This window comes from Oncorhynchus kisutch, linkage group LG15, assembly GCF_002021735.2.
Source record: "Oncorhynchus kisutch isolate 150728-3 linkage group LG15, Okis_V2, whole genome shotgun sequence".
NCBI classification, from domain to species: Eukaryota; Metazoa; Chordata; class Actinopteri; order Salmoniformes; family Salmonidae; genus Oncorhynchus; species Oncorhynchus kisutch.
This window is the reverse complement of record NC_034188.2, coordinates 85,365,733-85,388,638: the sequence shown is the minus strand read 5'-3', so window position 1 is coordinate 85,388,638 and position 22,906 is coordinate 85,365,733. Positions and strand designations below refer to the sequence as shown.

Here is a 22,906-nt window from a genome sequence, read left to right as displayed (position 1 = left end):
CGCCGTCTCCAAAAAGAAGGCGACTAAATTACCACCCCATCGACGGGGCTATTGTGCGATAAATCTCCTGGTAGACGCTGCACTTCCCAGGAGTCATGTGTATCCCCTGTCACAGGCAGAGACGTCGGCTATGGAAACATATGTCTCCGAATCGCTGCGTCACGGGTACATTCGGTCCTCCACTTCACCAGCCTCCTCAAGTTTATTTTTTGTGAAGAAGAAGGAGGGAGGTCTGTGCCCGTGTATTGACTATCGAGGTCTAAACCAGATCACGATGAGGTACAGTTAACCGCTACCGCTCATCGCCACAGCGACGGGGTGGGTTTCTTCACCAAAGTAGATATCAGGAGTGCTTACAACCTGGTGCGTATCAGGGAGGGAGACGAGTGGAAGACGGCGTTCAGTACGACCTCAGGGCATTATGAGGACCTCGTCATGCCGTACAGGTTGATGAATGCTCCATCAGTCTTCCAAGCCTTTGTAGACAAGATTTTCAGGTTCCTGCACGGGCAGGGTGTAGTGGTGTATATTGATGACATTCTATACTCCGCTACACGCGCTGAGCATGTGTTCCTAGTGCTCAGGGTGCTTGGTTGACTGTTGGAGCATGACCTGTACGTCAAGGCTGAGAAATGCCTGTTCTTCTAGCGGTCCGTCTCCTTCCTAGGGTACCACATTTCCACCTCGGGAGTGGAGATGGAGAGTGACCGCATTTCAGCCGTGTGTAATTGGCCGACTCCCACTACGGTAAAAGAAGTGCAGCGGTTCCTGGAGTTTGCCAATTACTACCGGTGGTTTATCCAGGGTTTTGGTCAGGTTGCAGCTCCCATTACCTCACTGCTGAAAGGGGGTCCAGTACGTTTGCAGTGGTCGGCTGAGGCGGACAGAGCTTTCGGTTACCTGAGGGCTCTGTTTACCTCGGCTCCCATGCTGGCCCTTACGGATCCCTCTTTGGCATTCATAGTGGAGGTGGACGCGTCCGAGGCTGGGATAGGAGCTGTGCTCTCTCAGCGCTCGGGTACACCAACGAAGCTCCGCCCCTGTGCCTTCTGAAGGAGTGGAGACATTGAGGGGGCTAAACACACTTTTCTCATCTCGACGTACCACCGCAATCTGGAGTATATCCAGGCAGCGAGGAGATTGAACCCTCGCCAGGCAAGGTGGGTCATGTTTTTCACCCATTTTGTTTTTTCCATTTCCAACAGACCAGGTTCCCAGAACGTGAAGGCAGATGCACTGTCCCAGCTGTATGACACAGAGGAGTGGCCCATGGATCCCACTCCCATACTCCTGGCCATTACGTGCACCTGCCCAGAGGGAAGCTACACCCCTTACCCGTTCCACAGAGGCCTTGGTCGCACCTGTCGGTGGATCTCCCCCCTCACAGGGAAAACCACGATCCTGGTTGTTGTGGATCGGTTCTCTAAGTTCTGCCGTCTCCTCCCTCTGCCCGGTCTCCCTACGGCCCTACAGACTGCGGAGGCCTTGTTTAACTATGTCTATAACCATCGTTGATCCACTTTTCATTTCAATTTTTTTGTCTTGTTTTTCCACACATCTGGTTCCAATTCCGTTAGATTTGCTTAATAAATCTCCGGTTATTACCCAGTTCTGCTCTCCAGCGCCTGACTTCTCTGCCGCCAATTACACAACCCGCTACAGATGGTCTGAGTGGACGATGCATCACCAATGACCAGAGGAACAGGGCAGTCACTAGATGGCCATGCTGGACAGGACAGAATACCCATAACATGGTTGTTTAATCAGAACTACATGATACCAAGTACATGAATTACAGTATTTGTTATTAATTTACTGTAGGATCTCCACAATATTAGTGGCTCTTTGGCAAATACATTTCAATACATTTTAATGTTAGGTAAAGATGAGGTTGAGGTTAGTGGTTAAAATCACATTTGAGGTTATAAATCTCTGTAGTTTCTGATGTTCCCCCCTGACACCAGGTACAGTGCCCCTCACAGGCTCCAGGGGTGCTGACTACAGCTGTCCAGGATACGGTAGCCCAGCCGGACCCAGTAGGAAGGGGTTACATCTATGACTAATTGCCCACCACTCCACCATGGACTTGAACAGCCTTTACGACCAGGTACATCTCTACAAGGCAGCAATCCCAACTTTTGCCAGAACCCTGAAGGACATAACCCTAAACCGTAGTCCCTGCACCTCATACAGGAGCAACAGAGAAACGGACACCCCGCCCAGACGAGCGAGACACCCTCCCAGACCTGCAAGTCCCCCTCCCGAAGGACCTGCAGTGAGAGAACCCACACCAAGAGGACCTACACCCAGACCACAGCATCACCAGCCACACCCCAACCAGCTAAGACCACCCCAAGCAAACCCTGGCCAAACCCTATAAAGGACCCCCTATATCATACCTATGCCCCTTCTACCCACCCCATGCCCCTGCCCCTGAGGCAAGGATCTCAACATGACAGCAGACATATGCCCAGACAGACCCAACCCCCACTATTACACCAGTCCAAGCCACATCCTGCAACCTAAGAAGTATGTATCCGATGCTCAACATTCTTTGCTCACACCTACTGTGATGGTTCGGACCTTAACCACAAAAACAGCACTAGACACTATGGAACACAAAGCTTATACTGTCTCATCCTGGAATATACAAGGTCAGGTCAAAGAGAAGGAACCAGACATTGTCATCCTACAAGAAACATGGTTTAAAGGAGACCGAACCACTGGTTGCCCTCTAGGTTACAGAGAGCTGGTAGTACCATCCACCAAACTACCAAATGTGGAAGAGACTAAGGGGGTATGCTAATTTGGGGGAGTGTGCAAAGCTGTCATAAATGCAAAGAGTGGCTACTTTGAAGAATCTCAAATATAAAATATATTTTGGGCGGCAGGGTAGCCTAGTGGTTAGAGCGTTCAAATCCCTGAGCTGACAAGGTACAAATCTGTCGTTCTGCCCCTTTTTTTAAATTTGTAATTTTCTTTTACCTTTATTTAACCAGGCAAGTCAGTTAAGAACAAATTATTATTTTCAATGACAGCCTAGAAACAGTGGGTTGTTAACTGCCTGTTCAGGGGCAGAACGACAGATTTGTACCTTGTCAGCTCGGGGATTCAAACTTGCAACCTTTCGGTTACTAGTCCAACGCTCTAACCACTAGGCTACCCTGCCGCCCCGCTGAACAGGCAGTTAACCCACTGTTCCTAGGCCGTCATTGAAAATAAGAATTTGTTCTTAACTGACTTGCCTAGTTAAATAATAATGTAGTTTTGATGTCTTCACTATTATTCCACAATATAGAAAACTAGCAAAAAGAAACAAAAGCCCTTGAATGAGTAGGTGTGTCCAAACTTTTGACTCAAATACAAATCTTAGATTCAGCTATTAAAGACTACCAGAACCAACTGGATTCTCCAATTACATTAAATGAACTACAGGACAAAATACAATCAATAACAACCCAAAAAGGCCTGCGGGGTTAATGGTATCCTAAATTAAATTATAAAATATACAAACCACAAATTCCAATTGGCTATACTTAAACTCTTTAACCTCATCCTCTGCTCGGGAAAATTCCCCAATATTTGGAACCAAGGACTGATCACCCCAATCCAGAGAAGTGGAGACAAATTTGACTCCAATAACCTCTCTAGGGTATGTGGGATGCTACCATCCCACCTGGCCAACATCCGGTGAAACTGCAGAGCGCCAAATTCAAAAACAGAAAAAACATACAAGTGTTGTGCATCGGCATAACTTCTTGTTAATCCAACCGTTATGTCAGATTTCAAAAAGGCTTTACGGCGGAAGCATACCATGTTATTATCTGAGGACAGCGCCCAGCAGACAAAACATTACAAACAGTTACCAGCCAAGTAGAGGAGTAAGAAAAGTCAGAAATAGCGATAAAATTAATCACTTACCTTTGATGATCTTCATATGGTTGCACTCACAAGACTCCCAGGTACACAATAAATGTTTGTTTTGTTCGATAAGGTCTTTCTTTATATCCAGTAATCCATTTGCGCAAAGGCAGTCACAACAGGCAGACGAAAAATCCAAAAAGTATCAGTAAACTTTGTAGAAACATGTCAAACAAAGTTTATAATCAATCCTCACGTTTTTTTTTGTCACAATAACCGATAATATTGCAACCGGACAATAGCTTCGTCAATATAAAAGAAAAACAAGAATGGCGTGCTCTCGGTAGTGCGCAGCAAACAGCTTTGTGACTTCCCAGGGTCCACTTACTAGAGTGGTCTTACTCCCTTGTTTTTTTGAATACAAGCCTGAAACAATTTCCGAAGACTGTTGACATCTAGTGGAAGCCATAGGAAGTGCAATCTGAGTCCTAAGTCATTGGAGTCGGTATAGGGAGTCAATGGAAAACTACAGACATAAAAAAATCCCACTTCCTGGATGGGTTTTTGTCAGGTATTCGCCTGCCAAATCGTTTTGCTATACTCACAGACATTATTTTAACATTTTTTTCTATCAAAATTGACCAATTAAATGCATATCCTTGCTTCTGGGCCTGAGTAACAGGCAGTTTACTTTTGGCACGCTTTTCATCCGGATGTCAAAATACTGCCCCCTACCCCAGAGAGGATAACGACCTTAGGATATGCGTCAACAGCAACGTTGGGTCAATCCTGCGCATTAGCATAAACAGCAGACTCGTCCTACATAAGGGACACCGATGGCATTACCCGTATGGTTGATGAGGATCTCCATTTTGCAAATCTAAGGTCCATTACTAGACGTCTGCGAGTGTTATTAAAATAGGCCGATGGACTCAGGTTGTGCCCCAGTGCCGGATCTTCCGGGAGTCATCCAATAAAGTCTCTCGGACATTTAGTTTTAGTTTAAGTTTTAGTTTTTAGACGAAACTCGGTGAGCACAGGTTTGGCCAAATGGGCTTTTATCCCAGAAACAAGATGGCATCAAGGCCTCAACGCTTTTTGAGTTAACTTGTTATGGCTCCAATCCCGCTAACGGGATCGATATGACAACTACCAGTGAAAATAGAGGGCACCAAATTCAAACCACAGAAATCTCATAATTACAATTCCTAAAACATCTAATAGAATTTTAAAATTAATCTTGTTGTTAATCCCACCAAAGTGTCCGATTTCAAATAAGGTAAATGCCCATTGTAAGACATTGCAAATGGACAGCAGTGCACCTGGTAACGTGAACAGGTTACTAGGAGAAAATATTTTAACTGTTTTTTTAATGCCTTTAGGGGGGTGCAAGGGGTCCATGGCTGGGTAGGGAGCATTTTGGACATTTTTCACAAAATCTTTAAAAAATGACAAAGTCCCACTTCTCTCTCATTGCACCAACGAGCAATGGAGAGGAACCATTATCACTGCCCGGCCATCCCGAGTTCAACGGGCCAGTCAATTGGGCATTTCCAGCAATAAATTAGAACATGGCAAATTCTTGATGGTCAATGCACATTGTAAGACATCTTTAAGAGTGTGTGTTTTCTTACTGTCGTCCAGTCCCTGCTGCGAGGCCACAGAGTTAGTGAAAACAACCAGGTCTGACAGATCTCTACTCAGCTTCATTGTCTTCCTCTTCCTCCCTCCCCTACAGCAAGATGAAACCACAGAAAGAGTATGAAGGAGGAAGGAGAAGTAGAATGGGGAAAGAGGCATAGAGTAGAATGCAGAAAAATTCATAGGGTAGAATGGGGAAAGATGCAGAGAGTAGAATGGGGAAAGATGCAGAGAGTAGAATGGGGAAAGTGGCATAGAGTAGAATGGGGGAAGAGGCTTCGAGTAGAATGGGGAAAGAGGCATGGAGTAGAATGGGGGAAGAGGCTTAGAGTAGAATGGGGAAAGATTCATAGAGTAGAATGGGGGAAGAGGCATAGGGTATAATGGGGGAAGAGGCATTGGGTAGAATGGGGAAAAGAGGCATAGAGTAGAATGGGGAAAGATGCAGAGAGTAGAATGGGGGAAGAGGCTTAGATTAGAATGGGGAAAGAGGCATAGAGTAGAATGGGGGAAGAGGCATAGTGTAGAATGGGGAAAGAGGCAGGGGGTAGAATGGGGAAAGAGGCATAGAGTAGAATGGGGGAAGAGGCATAGGGTAGAATGGGGAAAGAGGCAGGGGGTAGAATGGGGGAAGAGGCATAGAGTAGAATGGGGGAAGAGGCATAGAGTAGAATGGGGAAGAGGCTTAGAGTAGAATGGGGGAAGAGCCATAGGGTAGAATGGGGGAAGAGGCATAGAGTAGAATGGGGAAGAGGCTTAGAGTAGAATGGGGGAAGAGGCTTAGAGTAGAATCGGGGAAGAGGCTTAGATTAGAATGGGGAAAGAGGCATAGAGGAGAATGGGGGGAGAGGCATAGGGTAGAATGGGGAAAGAGGCAGGTGGTAGAATGGGGGAAGAGGCATAGAGTAGAATGGGGGAAGAGGCTTAGAGTAGAATGGGGGAAGAGGCATAGGGTAGAATGGGGAAAGAGGCATAGAGTAGAATGGGGGAAGAGGCATAGGGTAGAATGGGGAAAGAGGCAGGGGGTAGAATGGGGGAAGAGGCATAGAGTAGAATGGGGGAAGAGGCTTAGAGTAGAACGGCGAAGAGGCTTAGAGTAGAATGGGGAAAGAGGCATAGAGTAGAATGGGAAAGAGGCATAGGGTATAATGGGGGAAGAGGCATTGGGTAGAATGGGGAAAAGAGGCATAGAGTAGAATGGGGAAAGATGCAGAGAGTAGAATGGGGAAAGTGGCATAGAGTAGAATGGGGGAAGAGGCTTCGAGTAGAATGGGGAAAGAGGCATGGAGTAGAATGGGGGAAGAGGCTTAGATGAGAATGGTTGAAGGAGGCATAGAGTAGAAAGGGGGAAGAGGCTTAGAGTAGAATGGGGGAAGAGGCTTAGAGTAGAATGGGGGAAGAGGCATAGAGTAGAATGGGGGAAGAGGCTTAGAGTAGAATGGGGGAAGAGGCTTAGAGGAGAATGGGAAAGGAGGCATAGAGTAGAATGGGGAAGAGGCTTAGAGTAGAATGGGGGAAGAGGCTTAGATTCGAATGGGGGAAGAGGCATAGAGTAGAATGGGGGAAGAGGCATAGTGTAGAATGGGGAAAGAGGCATAGGGTAGAATGGGGAAAGAGGCAGGGGGTAGAATAGGGGAAGAGGCATAGAGTAGAATGGGGGAAGAGGCTTAGAGTAAAATGGGGGAAGAGGCTTAGAGTAGAATGGGGGAAGAGGCTTAGAGTAGAATGGGGGAAGAGGCTTAGAGTAGAATGGGGGAAGAGGCTTAGAGGAGAATGGAGGAAGAGGCTTAGAGTAGAATGGGGGAAGAGGCTTAGAGTAGAATGGGGGAAGAGGCTTAGAGGAGAATGGGGAAGGAGGCATAGAGTAGAATGGGGGAAGACGCTTAGAGTAGAATGGGGGAAGATGCTTAGAGTAGAATGGGGGAAGAGGCATAGAAGAGAATGGAGGAAGAGGCTTAGAGTAGAATGGGGGAAGAGGCTTAGAGGAGAATGGGGAAGGAGGCATAGAGTAGAATGGGGAAGAGGCTTAGAGTAGAATGGGGGAAGAGGCTTAGATTAGAATGGAGAAAGAGGCATAGAGTAGAATGGGGGAAGAGGCTTAGAGTAGAATGGGGGAAGAGGCATAGTGTAGAATGGGGAAAAAGGCATAGGGTAGAATGGGGAAAGAGGCAGGGGGTAGAATAGGGGAAGAGTGATAGAGTAGAATGGGGGAAGAGGCTTAGAGTAGAATGGGGGAAGAGGCTTAGAGTAGAATGGGGGAAGAGGCTTAGAGTAGAATGGGGGAAGAGGCTTAGAGTAGAATGGGGGAAGAGGCTTGGAGGAGAATGGGGAAGGAGGCATAGAGTAGAATGGGGGAAGAGGCTTAGAGTAGAATGGGGGAAGAGGCTTAGAGTAGAATGGGGGAAGAGGCATAGAGTAGAATGGGGGAAGAGGCTTAGAGTACAATGGGGGAAGAGGCTTAGAGGAGAATGGGAAAGGAGGCATAGAGTAGAATGGGGAAGAGGCTTAGAGTAGAATGGGGGAAGAGGCTTAGAGTAGAATGGGGAAAGAGGCATAGAGTAGAATGGGGGAAGAGGCATAGTGTAGAATGGGGAAAGAGGCATAGGGTAGAATGGGGAAAGAGGCAGGGGGTAGAATAGGGGAAGAGGCATAGAGTAGAATGGGGGAAGAGGCTTAGAGTAAAATGGGGGGAAGAGGCTTAGAGTAGAATGGGGGAAGAGGCTTAGAGTAGAATGGGGGAAGAGGCTTAGAGTAGAATGGGGGAAGAGGCTTAGAGGAGAATGGAGGAAGAGGCTTAGAGTAGAATGGGGGAAGAGGCTTAGAGTAGAATGGGGGAAGAGGCTTAGAGGAGAATGGGGAAGGAGGCATAGAGTAGAATGGGGGAAGACGCTTAGAGTAGAATGGGGGAAGATGCTTAGAGTAGAATGGGGGAAGAGGCATAGAGTAGAATGGAGGAAGAGGCTTAGAGTAGAATGGGGGAAGAGGCTTAGAGGAGAATGGGGAAGGAGACATAGAGTAGAATGGGGAAGAGGCTTAGAGTAGAATGGGGGAAGAGGCTTAGATTAGAATGGGGAAAGAGGCATAGAGTAGAATGGGGGAAGAGGCATAGAGTAGAATGGGGGAAGAGGCATAGTGTAGAATGGGGAAAAAGGCATAGGGTAGAATGGGGAAAGAGGCAGGGGGGTAGAATAGGGGAAGAGGCATAGAGTAGAATGGGGGAAGAGGCTTAGAGTAGAATGGGGGAAGAGGCTTAGAGTAGAATGGGGGAAGAGGCTTAGAGTAGAATGGGGGAAGAGGCTTAGAGTAGAATGGGGGAAGAGGCTTGGAGGAGAATGGGGAAGGAGGCATAGAGTAGAATGGGGGAAGAGGCTTAGAGTAGAATGGGGGAAGAGGCTTAGAGTACAATGGGGGAAGAGGCTTAGAGGAGAATGGAGAAGGAGGCATAGAGTAGAATGGGGAAGAGGCTTAGAGTAGAATGGGGGAAGAGGCATAGGGTAGAATGGGGAAAGAGGCATAGAGTAGAATGGGGGAAGAGGCATAGTGTAGAATGGGGAAAGAGGCAGGGGGTAGAATGGGGAAAGAGGCATAGAGTAGAATGGGGGAAGAGGCATAGGGTAGAATGGGGAAAGAGGCAGGGGGTAGAATGGGGGAAGAGGCATAGAGTAGAATGGGGGAAGAGGCATAGAGTAGAATGGGGAAGAGGCTTAGAGTAGAATGGGGGAAGAGGCATAGGGTAGAATGGGGGAAGAGGCATAGAGTAGAATGGAGGAAGAGGCTTAGAGTAGAATGGGGGAAGAGGCTTAGAGTAGAATGGGGGAAGAGGCTTAGAGGAGAATGGGGAAGGAGGCATAGAGTAGAATGGGGGAAGACGCTTAGAGTAGAATGGGGGAAGATGCTTAGAGTAGAATGGGGGAAGAGGCATAGAAGAGAATGGAGGAAGAGGCTTAGAGTAGAATGGGGGAAGAGGCTTAGAGGAGAATGGGGAAGGAGGCATAGAGTAGAATGGGGAAGAGGCTTAGAGTAGAATGGGGGAAGAGGCTTAGATTAGAATGGAGAAAGAGGCATAGAGTAGAATGGGGGAAGAGGCATAGAGTAGAATGGGGGAAGAGGCATAGTGTAGAATGGGGAAAAAGGCATAGGGTAGAATGGGGAAAGAGGCAGGGGGTAGAATAGGGGAAGAGGCATAGAGTAGAATGGGGGAAGAGGCTTAGAGTAGAATGGGGGAAGAGGCTTAGAGTAGAATGGGGGAAGAGGCTTAGAGTAGAATGGGGGAAGAGGCTTAGAGTAGAATGGGGGAAGAGGCTTGGAGGAGAATGGGGAAGGAGGCATAGAGTAGAATGGGGGAAGAGGCTTAGAGTAGAATGGGGGAAGAGGCTTAGAGTAGAATGGGGGAAGAGGCATAGAGTAGAATGGGGGAAGAGGCTTAGAGTACAATGGGGGAAGAGGCTTAGAGGAGAATGGGAAAGGAGGCATAGAGTAGAATGGGGAAGAGGCTTAGAGTAGAATGGGGGAAGAGGCTTAGAGTAGAATGGGGAAAGAGGCATAGAGTAGAATGGGGGAAGAGGCATAGTGTAGAATGGGGAAAGAGGCATAGGGTAGAATGGGGAAAGAGGCAGGGGGTAGAATAGGGGAAGAGGCATAGAGTAGAATGGGGGAAGAGGCTTAGAGTAAAATGGGGGAAGAGGCTTAGAGTAGAATGGGGGAAGAGGCTTAGAGTAGAATGGGGGAAGAGGCTTAGAGTAGAATGGGGGAAGAGGCTTAGAGGAGAATGGAGGAAGAGGCTTAGAGTAGAATGGGGGAAGAGGCTTAGAGTAGAATGGGGGAAGAGGCTTAGAGGAGAATGGGGAAGGAGGCATAGAGTAGAATGGGGGAAGACGCTTAGAGTAGAATGGGGGAAGATGCTTAGAGTAGAATGGGGGAAGAGGCATAGAGTAGAATGGAGGAAGAGGCTTAGAGTAGAATGGGGGAAGAGGCTTAGAGGAGAATGGGGAAGGAGACATAGAGTAGAATGGGGAAGAGGCTTAGAGTAGAATGGGGGAAGAGGCTTAGATTAGAATGGGGAAAGAGGCATAGAGTAGAATGGGGGAAGAGGCATAGAGTAGAATGGGGGAAGAGGCATAGTGTAGAATGGGGAAAAAGGCATAGGGTAGAATGGGGAAAGAGGCAGGGGGGTAGAATAGGGGAAGAGGCATAGAGTAGAATGGGGGAAGAGGCTTAGAGTAGAATGGGGGAAGAGGCTTAGAGTAGAATGGGGGAAGAGGCTTAGAGTAGAATGGGGGAAGAGGCTTAGAGTAGAATGGGGGAAGAGGCTTGGAGGAGAATGGGGAAGGAGGCATAGAGTAGAATGGGGGAAGAGGCTTAGAGTAGAATGGGGGAAGAGGCTTAGAGTACAATGGGGGAAGAGGCTTAGAGGAGAATGGAGAAGGAGGCATAGAGTAGAATGGGGAAGAGGCTTAGAGTAGAATGGGGGAAGAGGCATAGGGTAGAATGGGGAAAGAGGCATAGAGTAGAATGGGGGAAGAGGCATAGTGTAGAATGGGGAAAGAGGCAGGGGGTAGAATGGGGAAAGAGGCATAGAGTAGAATGGGGGAAGAGGCATAGGGTAGAATGGGGAAAGAGGCAGGGGGTAGAATGGGGGAAGAGGCATAGAGTAGAATGGGGGAAGAGGCATAGAGTAGAATGGGGAAGAGGCTTAGAGTAGAATGGGGGAAGAGGCATAGGGTAGAATGGGGGAAGAGGCATAGAGTAGAATGGGGAAGAGGCTTAGAGTAGAATCGGGGAAGAGGCTTAGAGTAGAATGGGGGAAGAGGCTTAGAGTAGAATGGGGGAAGAGGCTTAGAGTAGAATGGGGGAAGAGGCTTAGAGGAGAATGGGGAAGGAGGCATAGAGTAGAATGGGGGAAGAGGCTTAGAGTAGAATGGCGGAAGAGGCTTAGAGTAGAATGGGGGAAGAGAAATAGAGTAGAATGGAGGAAGAGGCTTAGAGTAGAATGGGGAAAGAGGCTTAGAGGAGAATGGGGAAGGAGGCATAGAGTAGAATGGGGAAGAGGCTTAGAGTAGAATGGGGGAAGAGGCTTAGATTAGAATGGGGAAAGAGGCATAGAGTAGAATGGGGGAAGCGGCATAGTGTAGAATGGGGAAAGAGGCAGGGGGTAGAATGGGGAAAGAGGCATAGAGTAGAATGGGGGAAGAGGCATTGGGTAGAATGGGGAAAGAGGCAGGGGGTCGAATGGGGGAAGAGGCATAGAGTAGAATGGGGGAAGAGGCATAGGGTAGAATGGGGGAAGAGGCATAGAGTAGAATGGGGAAAAGGCTTAGAGTAGAATGGGGGAAGAGGCTTAGAGTAGAATCGGGGAAGAGGCTTAGATTAGAATCGGGGAAGAGGCTTAGAGTAGAATGGGGGAAGAGGCTTAGAGTAGAATGGGGGAAGAGGCTTAGAGTAGAATGGGGGAAGAGGCTTAGAGGAGAATGGGGAAGGAGGCATAGAGTAGAATGGGGGAAGAGGCTTAGAGTAGAATGGCGGAAGAGGCTTAGAGTAGAATGGGGGAAGAGGCATAGAGTAGAATGGAGGAAGAGGCTTAGAGTAGAATGGGGGAAGAGGCTTAGAGGAGAATGGGGAAGGAGGCATAGAGTAGAATGGGGAAGAGGCTTAGAGTAGAATGGGGGAAGAGGCTTAGATTAGAATGGGGAAAGAGGCATAGAGTAGAATGGGGGAAGCGGCATAGTGTAGAATGGGGAAAGAGGCAGGGGGTAGAATGGGGAAAGAGGCATAGAGTAGAATGGGGGAAGAGGCATAGGGTAGAATGGGGAAAGAGGCAGGGGGTCGAATGGGGGAAGAGGCATAGAGTAGAATGGGGGAAGAGGCATAGGGTAGAATGGGGTAAGAGGCATAGAGTAGAATGGGGAAGAGGCTTAGAGTAGAATGGGGGAAGAGGCTTAGAGTAGAATCGGGGAAGAGGCTTAGATTAGAATGGGGAAAGAGGCATAGAGGAGAATGGGGGAAGAGGCATAGGGTAGAATGGGGAAAGAGGCAGGGGGTAGAATGGGGAAAGAGGCATAGGGTAGAATGGGGGAAGAGGCATAGGGTAGAATGGGGAAAGAGGCATAGAGTAGAATGGGGAAGAGGCTTAGAGTAGAATGGGGGAATAGGCATAGGGTAGAATGGGGAAAGAGGCAGGGGTTAGAATGGGGAAGAGGCATAGAGTAGAATGGGGGAAGCGGCTTAGAGTAGAATGGGGGAAGAGTCTTAGAGTAGAATGGGGGAAGAGGCTTAGAGTAGAATGGGGGAAGAGGCTTAGAGTAGAATGGGGGAAGAGGCATAGGGTAGAATGGGGAAAGAGGCAGGGGGTAGAATGGGGGAAGAGGCATAGAGTAGAATGGGGGAAGAGGCTTAGAGCAGAATGGGGGAAGAGGCATAGGGTAGAATGGGGAAAGAGGCATAGAGTAGAATGGGGGAAGAGGCATTGGGTAGAATGGGGAAAGAGGCAGGGGGTAGAATGGGGAAAGAGGCATAGAGTAGAATGGGGGAAGAGGCATAGGGTAGAATGGGGAAAGAGGCATGGGGTAGAATGGGGGAAGAGGCATAGAGTAGAATGGGGGAAGAGGCATAGAGTAGAATGGGGGAAGAGGCTTAGAGTAGAATGGGGGAAGAGGCTTAGAGTAGAATGGGGGAAGAGGCATAGGGTAGAATGGGGAAAGAGGCAGGGGGTAGAATGGGGGAAGAGGCATAGAGTAGAATGGGGGAAGAGGCATAGGGTAGAATGGGGAAAGAGGCAGGGGGTAGAATGGGGGAAGAGGCATAGAGTAGAATGGGGGAAGAGGCATAGAGTAGAATGGGGGAAGAGGCTTAGAGTAGAATCGGGGAAGAGGCTTAGATTAGAATGGGGAAAGAGGCATAGAGGAGAATGGGGGAAGAGGCATAGGGTAGAATGGGGAAAGAGGCAGGGGGGGAAGAGGCATAGGGTAGAATGGGGAAAGAGGCATAGAGTAGAATGGGGGAAGAGGCATTGGGTAGAATGGGGAAAGAGGCAGGGGGTAGAATGGGGAAAGAGGCATAGAGTAGAATGGGGGAAGAGGCATAGGGTAGAATGGGGAAAGAGGCATGGGGTAGAATGGGGGAAGAGGCATAGAGTAGAATGGGGGAAGAGGCATAGAGTAGAATGGGGGAAGAGGCTTAGAGTAGAATGGGGGAAGAGGCTTAGAGTAGAATGGGGGAAGAGGCATAGGGTAGAATGGGGAAAGAGGCAGGGGGTAGAATGGGGGAAGAGGCATAGAGTAGAATGGGGGAAGAGGCATAGGGTAGAATGGGGAAAGAGGCAGGGGGTAGAATGGGGGAAGAGGCATAGAGTAGAATGGGGGAAGAGGCATAGAGTAGAATGGGGGAAGAGGCTTAGAGTAGAATCGGGGAAGAGGCTTAGATTAGAATGGGGAAAGAGGCATAGAGGAGAATGGGGGAAGAGGCATAGGGTAGAATGGGGAAAGAGGCAGGGGGTAGAATGGGGAAAGAGGCATAGGGTAGAATGGGGGAAGAGGCATAGGGTAGAATGGGGAAAGAGGCATAGAGCAGAATGGGGGAAGAGGCTTAGAGTAGAATGGGGAAAGATGAATGGAAAAACATGCACAGAAAGAAATGCACAGTGACAACAGCATGGGAAGTAAATGGGAGTGTCCATCAAAGTGACAGTTTACACTCCACAGTGTCACCGTTTACACCCCACAGAATCATGGTTTACACCCCACAGCATCACAGTTTAAACCCCACATCATCACAGTTTACATCCCACAGCATTACAGTTTACACCCCACAGCATCACAGTTTACAACCCACAGCATCACAGTTTACACCCCACAGCATCGCAGTTTACATCCCACAGCATCACAGGTACACCCCACAGCATCACCGTTTACACCCACAGGGAAGATTATCACAGTTTACACTCCACAGGGAAAAGCATCACAGGGAAGATCATCACAGTTTACACCCCACAGGGAAAAGCATCACTGGGAAATGCATAATACAGACCAGATCAAACACCTTTCATTGACACACTAAAGGGATATGGAGGCAGGCCAACAACACACACATACACACACTCACACAAACACACACACACACACTTCCAAAAAATGACATGCAAAACCACACTTCTTAAATATGCATATTAATATTTGTGTTACTATTTGTAAGGAAACACTTTGAAGTTTGTGGAAATGTGTTATTAATGTCGGAGAATATAACACATTAGATCTGGTAAAATAGATTACAATGAAAAACATGCATCTTTGAAATGCAAGAGAAAGGCCATACTTTCAAATAGGAGTCTAGGTGTCATTTAGATGTTGGCCACCAGATGGAACCAGTGTGTGTACAAAGTTTCAGACTAATCCAGTGAAGAATTACATTACTGCACAATATGTTGTATTAAGTCTGCTAGGTGTTTGGCAAAATCTGCCGAATTGGTCAATTGATATTTGTTCAAGTACTCAACTATAGATAACATACAAAAATGCTATAGTAATATATATTTTTTTGTTTACACACTCCCAGAAATGTCATACATGACGGATCATTAGCTTATACACTAACTTTCACAAATCTAGATAGCCGGGCAGGGTGGGTGTGGAGCCAGAGACAGAAGTAAGGTCAAACTGTAGAACCCAGATCCTACATTTGAACATATAAATAGATTTTTATCAAACAAAATGATGTTACATTTTATCTCTGGGACCCTCAGGATGACAAGTCAGAGCAAGATTACTGAATGTAAGTACATTATTTACCTTCAGAGGTGAATGTATCAAACCAGTTTCTATGATAAAAGTGTTTTGTTGTTGTGCACTCCCCTCAAACAATAGCATGGTATTTTCTCACTGTAATAGCTACTGTAAATTGGACACTACTGTTAGATTAACAAGAATTTAAGCTTTCTGCCCATGTCAGATATGTCTATGTCCTGGAAAGTTGGCTGTTATATACAACGTCATTCTAGTTACATTAGCGCACATTAGCAACAACAGTCCCGGTTTAGGGGCACCCATCTTGTAGAGGGTAAGAATCTTACCTTCTTATGAATCGTACTCTTTTTTTCCATTATCACCTAAAAGGACATACCCAAATCTAACTGCCTGTAGCAAGGATATGCATATTCACTCTCCCGCTTAAGCCAGCTTTACCAATGTGCGGGATGAAACACCATTCAACTGATGTCCTAAGTCAGCCTACAATCAACCGGCCCGCGATGAGCCAAGTGAAGACCCCCCCAGGCCAAAAAGTCCCGTAACACGGTAGACGCAGGGCCAATTGTGCCTTGCCCGATGAGACTCCCAGTTACAGCCCGTTGTGACACAGCCTAGGATCGAACCCGGATCTGTAGTGACGCCACAAGCACTGAAATGCAGCACCTCAGACCAACTTTTTTTATTAATATATTGTCCATAATATTCAAACACACATTTCATTCACACAATTTTTGACATTGCTTGATCTAATATTTGTATATTTCTTAATTCCTTGGTGTTGTTGCATGAATTGTTTTGTATTGTTATCTATTACTGCACTGTTGGAATATAAGCATTTCATTACACCCACAATAACATTTAGCGAAATATGTGTATGCAATCAATCAAATTAGATTTTATTTTGATTTGTGTGTGTGTCTCTCGATTCATCACAGCCTCATTATTAGCTTGGAGCTAAAGTCCCCTTAATAACAGACACCAAGCAATGAACTGGTACATCTGTGAAGGACGGAGAGAGCGGGAGAGAGGGAGAGAGAGGGAGAGAGAGGGAGAGGGAGGGAGAGAAAGGGAGTTAGAGAGAGAGAAAGATGGAGAGAGGGAGAGGAAGAGAGGGAGAGGGAGAGGAAGAGGAAGCGAAAGAGGGAGAAAAACAGCTCCCCTACAGGACTCATGGTGGAATAACTTGGTGTGTAATAAATCTTTCAATTAAATTCAAAAGGTTTTATTGGCATGGGAATCATATGGTCACACTGCCAAAGCAAATTAAATTGATTATAAACAAAAGTGAGAGAAAAAAATCTGACATTAAAATCACAAACTTTTCAAAGGAACAGAGTCATTTCATATGTCATATTATCTCTATATACATTGCAAAACTACCATTCCAGTATTTTACTTGCTATATTGTATTTACTTTGCCATCATGGCCTTTTTTGCCTTTACCTCCCTTCTCACCTCATTTGCTCACATTGTATATAGACTTGTTTATACTGCATTATTGACTGTATGTTTGTTTTTACTCCATGTGTAACTCTGTGTCGTTTTATCTGTCGAACTGCTTTGCTTTATCTTGGCCAGGTCGCAATTGTAAATGAGAACTTGTTCTCAACTTGCCTACCTGGTTAAATAAAGGTAAAATAAAAAATAAATAAATATACGGTGTTGTAACGATGTGCTAATAGTTAAAGTACAAAAGGGAAAATAAATAAACATGAATATGTATTTAGAATGGTATTTGTTCTTCACTGGTTTCCCTTTTTGCGTGGCAACAGTTCATATGTTGTCTTTCTCTGACACTCCCACGTCTCATCTCCTACCTGCGACTCTGACCCCCCCCCCCCCAACATCCCTCCCCCTGCAATCCCTCCACCCCGCATTCCCCCGCCACCTCACCCCAACTCCCTCCCCCTGCAAACTCCCGCCACTCCTCTCCCTGCCATATAGTGTCAACCTCCAATGACACTATAAAAGAGAGGTAAAGAGAGTAAGAAAGAGAGAGAGGGGGAGAGACAGAGTACAGCTATGAGGGTCAGGCAATATATTAACCTTTACCTATCTATAGTCATGATGCTGAACTCCTCATCTCTGAGCCTTCTATTGAACTACTCCTCTGCCTCGTCCACTTCCTCGTCCTGTCGTCTGCGGGAGCATTTCAGTCTGAATGGGATGTACCAGAAGGGTGATGTGATCCTGGGAGGTCTGTTTGAGGTCCACTACTTCACTGTGTTCCCTGAGCTATCTTTCACATCAGAACCCCAGCAGCTCTACTGTGAGGGGTGAGTATTCATCTACTGGACTGGACTGGACTGGATGTGTGTCTGCACCTCTCCTAAAAAGGACAGATAGACATCCCTACTATAAGAAGCCTCACTATGATCAGTGTTAACCAACCCTGGTGCCGGAGACCTACTGGGTTCTTGTTACATTGGTGAATAGTACATTGCGGTTTCAAAATTTATGTGAATAAATTGTGTGTATTCAATTGTTTTCTATCATTATTCCTGTTTTCTAAGCAAATTTACCTTTAAGCTAAAGCTATTTTATTATCTATCCTTGACAAAAGTAACTTGTTTTCTCCTCTCAACCCCTTATGACAACACTCTCTCACACACCACTTAAGAGGTGCACAGGGTTCAACACCTCTAGAGCGATTTAAAACATTTACAAATTGATTGAATGTTCCTTTTCAGTTTTACCAGTTGTGGTTTCCAGCAGGCCCAGACTATGGCGTTTGCTGTAGATGAGATCAACAGAGACCCTGACCTTCTGCCAAACATCAAGCTCGGATACCAGCTCTATGACGACTGCCAGAAGTTGGGAGTATCGCTCCGTGCTGCCATGTCATTGGCCAGTGGGACAGAGAAAGAGTTCTTATTGGATGAGAATTGTTCTGGGTCACCCCCGGTGCTAGGGATTGTGGGAGACCCAGGGTCCACAAACTCCATCGCCATCTCCAGTGTCCTAGGTCTGTTCCGGGTTCCCATGGTAAATCAGAAAGAATAGAAAGATGACATCATTATTGGAAATGTCCTTCTTGTATTCCAAAACCCCACTTTGAGTGAGAAACAGCATGTTTAGGTCTTACATGTGTCTAGGTATGAAACATTTCTATTATATTAATTCATTGAAGAATAACAAATGAATCATTGTATATTTCTCTCCCTCAGGTGAGTCATTACGCCACGTGTTCCTGTCTAAGCGACCGGGGAAAATACCCATCCTTCTTCAGAACCATCCCCAGTGACGCCTTCCAGGTCTGTCTCTAGAAGGCTACAATGACATAATTACACAGTGAACCGTCAGCTCCCATATATACTCACTATACACTTCATACTGTGTAATGGCATTACAGTTAAATAAGAAAAAAATCTTAGGTAAGGTTAAATAAAAGGTGACAAAAATAATGTATGTAGTTTATGTTGATCTCTCTATACTCTTCAGTCTCTGTAATAACACCAGTAATGTCTAATCTCTGTTGATGTGTTCTCAGGTGCGAGCCATGATCCAGATCCTACGTCGTTTGGGTTGGACCTGGGTGGGACTGCTGTTCAGTGATGATGACTACGGAGTTCATGCTGCCCGGTCCTTCCACTCAAGCCTGGCTGAGTCAGGGGGCTGTGTGGCCTATTCCCAGGTCCTGCCCAAAGACAACCGCCCCACTGAGCTGCAGAGGATCGTGGGAGAGATCAAGAGCTCCTCTGCTCGTGTGGTGGTGGTGTTCTCCAATGAGGCCTACCTGCTCCCTCTGGTGGATGAGGTTCAGAGATGATTTTATCTTGACAGTTGATCTAAAATAACTCTTACAATACATTCACATTTTAGTATCAGAGACTCTAATCCAGAGAGAGTTACACTTCATAATAATAATATTAGTAATACCATTTAGCAGATGCTTTTATCCAAAGACACTTACAGTCAGTGATGTGTGCATATATTTTACATATCGGTGTCCCTGGACAGTTAGTGCATCCATCCTAAGATATCTTGGGGACACCCACATATCACAGTCATAGTAAGTATGTTTTATCATCAAATGCATTCTACAGACATTATTACAGCCATAACAGCTGTAGGATGTTACCCCTCTCACAAACAACAGTGTATAAAAGTGTTACAGCGTATTACCATTGGGGTGGTCTGATTATAAAATATAAATCCCGTTATACAAGGTGGTGGTGCAGAATGTGAAGGGTCTCCAGTGGATCGCCAGTGAAGCCTGGACCACCTCCTCTGTGTTTCACACCCCCCGTCTCATGCCCTACCTGGGGGGTACCCTGGGTATTGCCATCCGCCGTGGAGAGATACCCGGCCTCAGGGACTTCCTGTTTAGCATCCGCCCCAACAACCAACCTGACAATAACCCTGGAAACAACATGGTGAAGTAATCTTTTAACTCCAACAATTTATTTAATTACTTCATACATTATGTTTAAAACGTTAAAAGGGCTACTTTGCCTATAAATTCTACAATATAGAAGAAAACAACTAGTGTCCCTCTAAAAAAATCCTTTCTCTGTTCTGGTAAGGTGAGACAGTTCTGGGAGGCTGTGTTTGGGTGCAGGTTGGAGCCCCCAGCAGGTTGGGTGGAGGCTGGGGGTGATGTATGTACAGGTCAGGAGGACCTGAGGGATGTGGAGACCAACTGTGGGGACGTGTCTGAGCTCAGGCCGGAGTATAACGTGTATAAGGCAGTATACGCCCTGGCCCATGCCCTGCATGACCTACTGCAGTGTGTGCCAGGGAGAGGACCTTTCAGTGGGAACCGCTGTGCAAGTCTAGAGAGACTGGAGCACTGGCAGGTGGAATATATTTATACTCGAGCACACAAACACTGTTTTCTATGTCAAGCCCCCTGACTTCATACTGTCTTTTGTCCATAATCTCCTCCTCTTTCCTCTCTTCCCTCTGTTCCCTCCATCCCTCCATCCCCCTCCTCTGTCCAGCTGGTCCATTACCTGGAGAGGGTTAACTTCACCACAGGGTTTGGTGATCGCATTTCTTTCGATGACAACGGGGACGCCCTGGCCATCTATGACATCCTGAACTGGGCGTGGCTCCAGGACGGGAGTGTTCAGGTGGAGAATGTGGGTGTGATTGACGAATCAGCCCCCGCAGGACAAGAGCTCACACTGGACGAGGACAGAATTTTCTGGAACTTTGAGTCAAGAAAGGTTATTTGTAAAGTTATATAGCTACAGAGCATATTTCACTACTGCAACAGAAACAGTGTGAACTTATACCAATGTAGAGCAAAGAAGCATTAAATATGGGTGTGTAAATATGGGTGTGTAAATATGGGTGTGTAAATATGGGAGTATAAATATGGGCGTATAAAAGTCTTACATTCTCCCTCCTAGGACGTCATTGTAAATAAGAATTTGTTCTTTAACTGACTTGCCTATTAAAATAAAGGTTAAATTCCCCCTCACCTTCATCCTTATAGCCCCCACGATCAGTATGCAGTGAGAGCTGTCCCCCAGGCACCCGTGTAGCCAGGAGGAAGGGGGAGCCTGTCTGCTGCTTCGACTGCATCTCCTGTGCTGAGGGAGAGGTCAGCAACACAACAGGTCAGTGAAATTAATACCATTTAAAGTATTTGAGGGTGGTTTGGGGCTGATGAAAAGGTTGTCCACATTTTCTTTGTCTGTCTTTCTGTCAGACTCGGCCGAGTGCTTGAAATGTCCAGAGGACTTCTGGTCCAGCCCGGAGCGTGATCTCTGCATCCCTAAGGGGGTTGAGTTCCTCTCCTACCAGGAATCCCTGGGCATCTCCTTGATGACCGCCTCGTTGTTAGGAGCCCTCATCTGTGCAGTGGTCCTCGGAATCTTCACCCACTACCGGAACACGCCTGTTGTCAAGGCCAACAACTCTGAGCTCAGCTTCCTGCTTCTTCTGTCACTCAAACTCTGCTTCCTGTGCTCGCTGCTGTTCATTGGCCGGCCACGGCTGTGGACGTGTCAGCTGAGGCATGCAGCATTTGGTATCAGCTTTGTTCTCTGTGTCTCCTGTATACTGGTGAAGACTCTTGTGGTGCTGGCTGTGTTCAGGACCTCTAAGCCTGGGGGGAAGGCAAGCCTGAAGTGGTTTGGTGCTGGGCAGCAGAGAGGAACAGTTCTGGTTCTCACCTCATTCCAGGCTGCTATCTGCACAGCCTGGCTGGTTTCAGCCTCTCCAACTCCACACAAAAACATGCGCTACCATAATGATAAGATTGTATATGAGTGTGTGGTGGGGTCGGTAGCAGGGTTCGGAGCGTTGTTAGGCTACATCGGCCTCCTGGCGTTCCTTAGCTTCTTCTTGGCTTTCCTGGCTAGGAATCTTCCAGACAACTTCAACGAGGCCAAGTTCATCACCTTCAGCATGCTGATCTTCTGTGCTGTTTGGATCTCCTTCGTCCCTGCCTACATCAGCTCTCCTGGGAAGTATGCAGATGCTGTGGAGATATTCGCCATCTTAGCTTCCAGCTTTGGCATCCTGGTGGCTCTGTTCGGCCCAAAGTGTTACATCATCCTGCTGAGGCCAGAGAGGAACACCAAGAAGGCTCTGATGGGCCGGGCCTCAACCAAGACATAGGGAGAATCTTTGTTCCATTTCCTTGATTTCTCACGACCTCTCTCCTCGCTTTCATCTCAAAACCAATTAGATTAGAAGGTCAGGAGGGGCGGGATATCTAACCTTCTCATTCATTGGGTTTTGAAAAGGAGACCGAGGAGAGAGGACACGAGGAATCACGGAAATGTCATTGAGATTCTCCCATAGGCTCAATACCATAACAGCAGTTTACAGTGGATTCCTCTTCTCGTCTTCTTCATGTCCTCTGTGCTGATCTGAAATATGAACACTAGGTGGGGGTACTATGCCTGCTAGGGATTTGCTTCACACTCTGTCATGCAAAGAAAGGAAAGGAGAAATGTATAGTAAAAGAGTTTGATGGTCTCAAATAGTTTGAAGTAGCTCCGTTTTGTTTTCACTTCTGTTTGTAGTTTGATGGCAATAAATTAAATTAAATCAAAGAGATTTTATTGTTTTGTTAGCACTCTAGTGATGTGTAGTAGCATGTTATTGATTATAATTATGATGTTCTGTGACTAAATATTATTTCCTTGGCCTGTTAAGTAGGCTTTGAATGTATTTAATTTGTCTGTGCGTGGCTTTAATCTTCTATGGGATAGGTTATCCCCGATGAGTGGGTTTCTGCATTGAAAAGCTTTCAATTTAATCATCACATTGTGTGGAACAGCTTAACTTCCCTCTTCCTTCTCAAGGATTCTGCTGCCACACTTATTCACCCATTAATTAAATATTCATTCATGCACATTTTCATTTAATAAAACAGTTTGACTTGAAAGGAGTTGCAGAACGTGTTTTTATTGAACAGTTGAAATTTAGCGATATATTTTATAAAAATTTCAGGGAACTGTGTCATATTGGAATAGAGAATTACACACCTCATGAAATGTGAAAGGAGAAAACATTTTTCATTAACCATATCTAATTGAACAGATTTTTTTCAGAACTGACATTCAGGGGAGAAATGGATGTCATTAAATTGATGGGAAAGAATAGTCATATTGTGATTCAGAGGAAGACTTACTAAGTGTTGATTCACTGTTGACTAACTATTGATTCACTGTTGACTGAACCATGAGTCAATGCTGACTCACTAT

At 46.4% G+C, this 22,906-nt stretch overlaps 1 protein-coding gene across 1 annotated transcript; it reads left to right on the top strand.

The window, feature by feature from the left end:
• The first annotated feature begins 17,759 nt into the window (after window positions 1–17,759).
• Window positions 17,760–22,587, top strand: LOC109904921 (extracellular calcium-sensing receptor-like). Its single transcript, XM_031791222.1, has 8 exons — window positions 17,760–18,224; window positions 18,407–18,493; window positions 18,730–18,996; window positions 19,409–19,615; window positions 19,766–20,038; window positions 20,183–20,410; window positions 20,683–20,806; window positions 20,899–22,587. Exons 1-8 carry the CDS (start codon window positions 17,916–17,918, stop codon window positions 21,810–21,812), a joined length of 2,409 nt encoding a protein of 802 aa, XP_031647082.1. The 5' UTR covers window positions 17,760–17,915; the 3' UTR covers window positions 21,813–22,587.
• The last annotated feature ends 319 nt before the right edge of the window (window positions 22,588–22,906 follow it).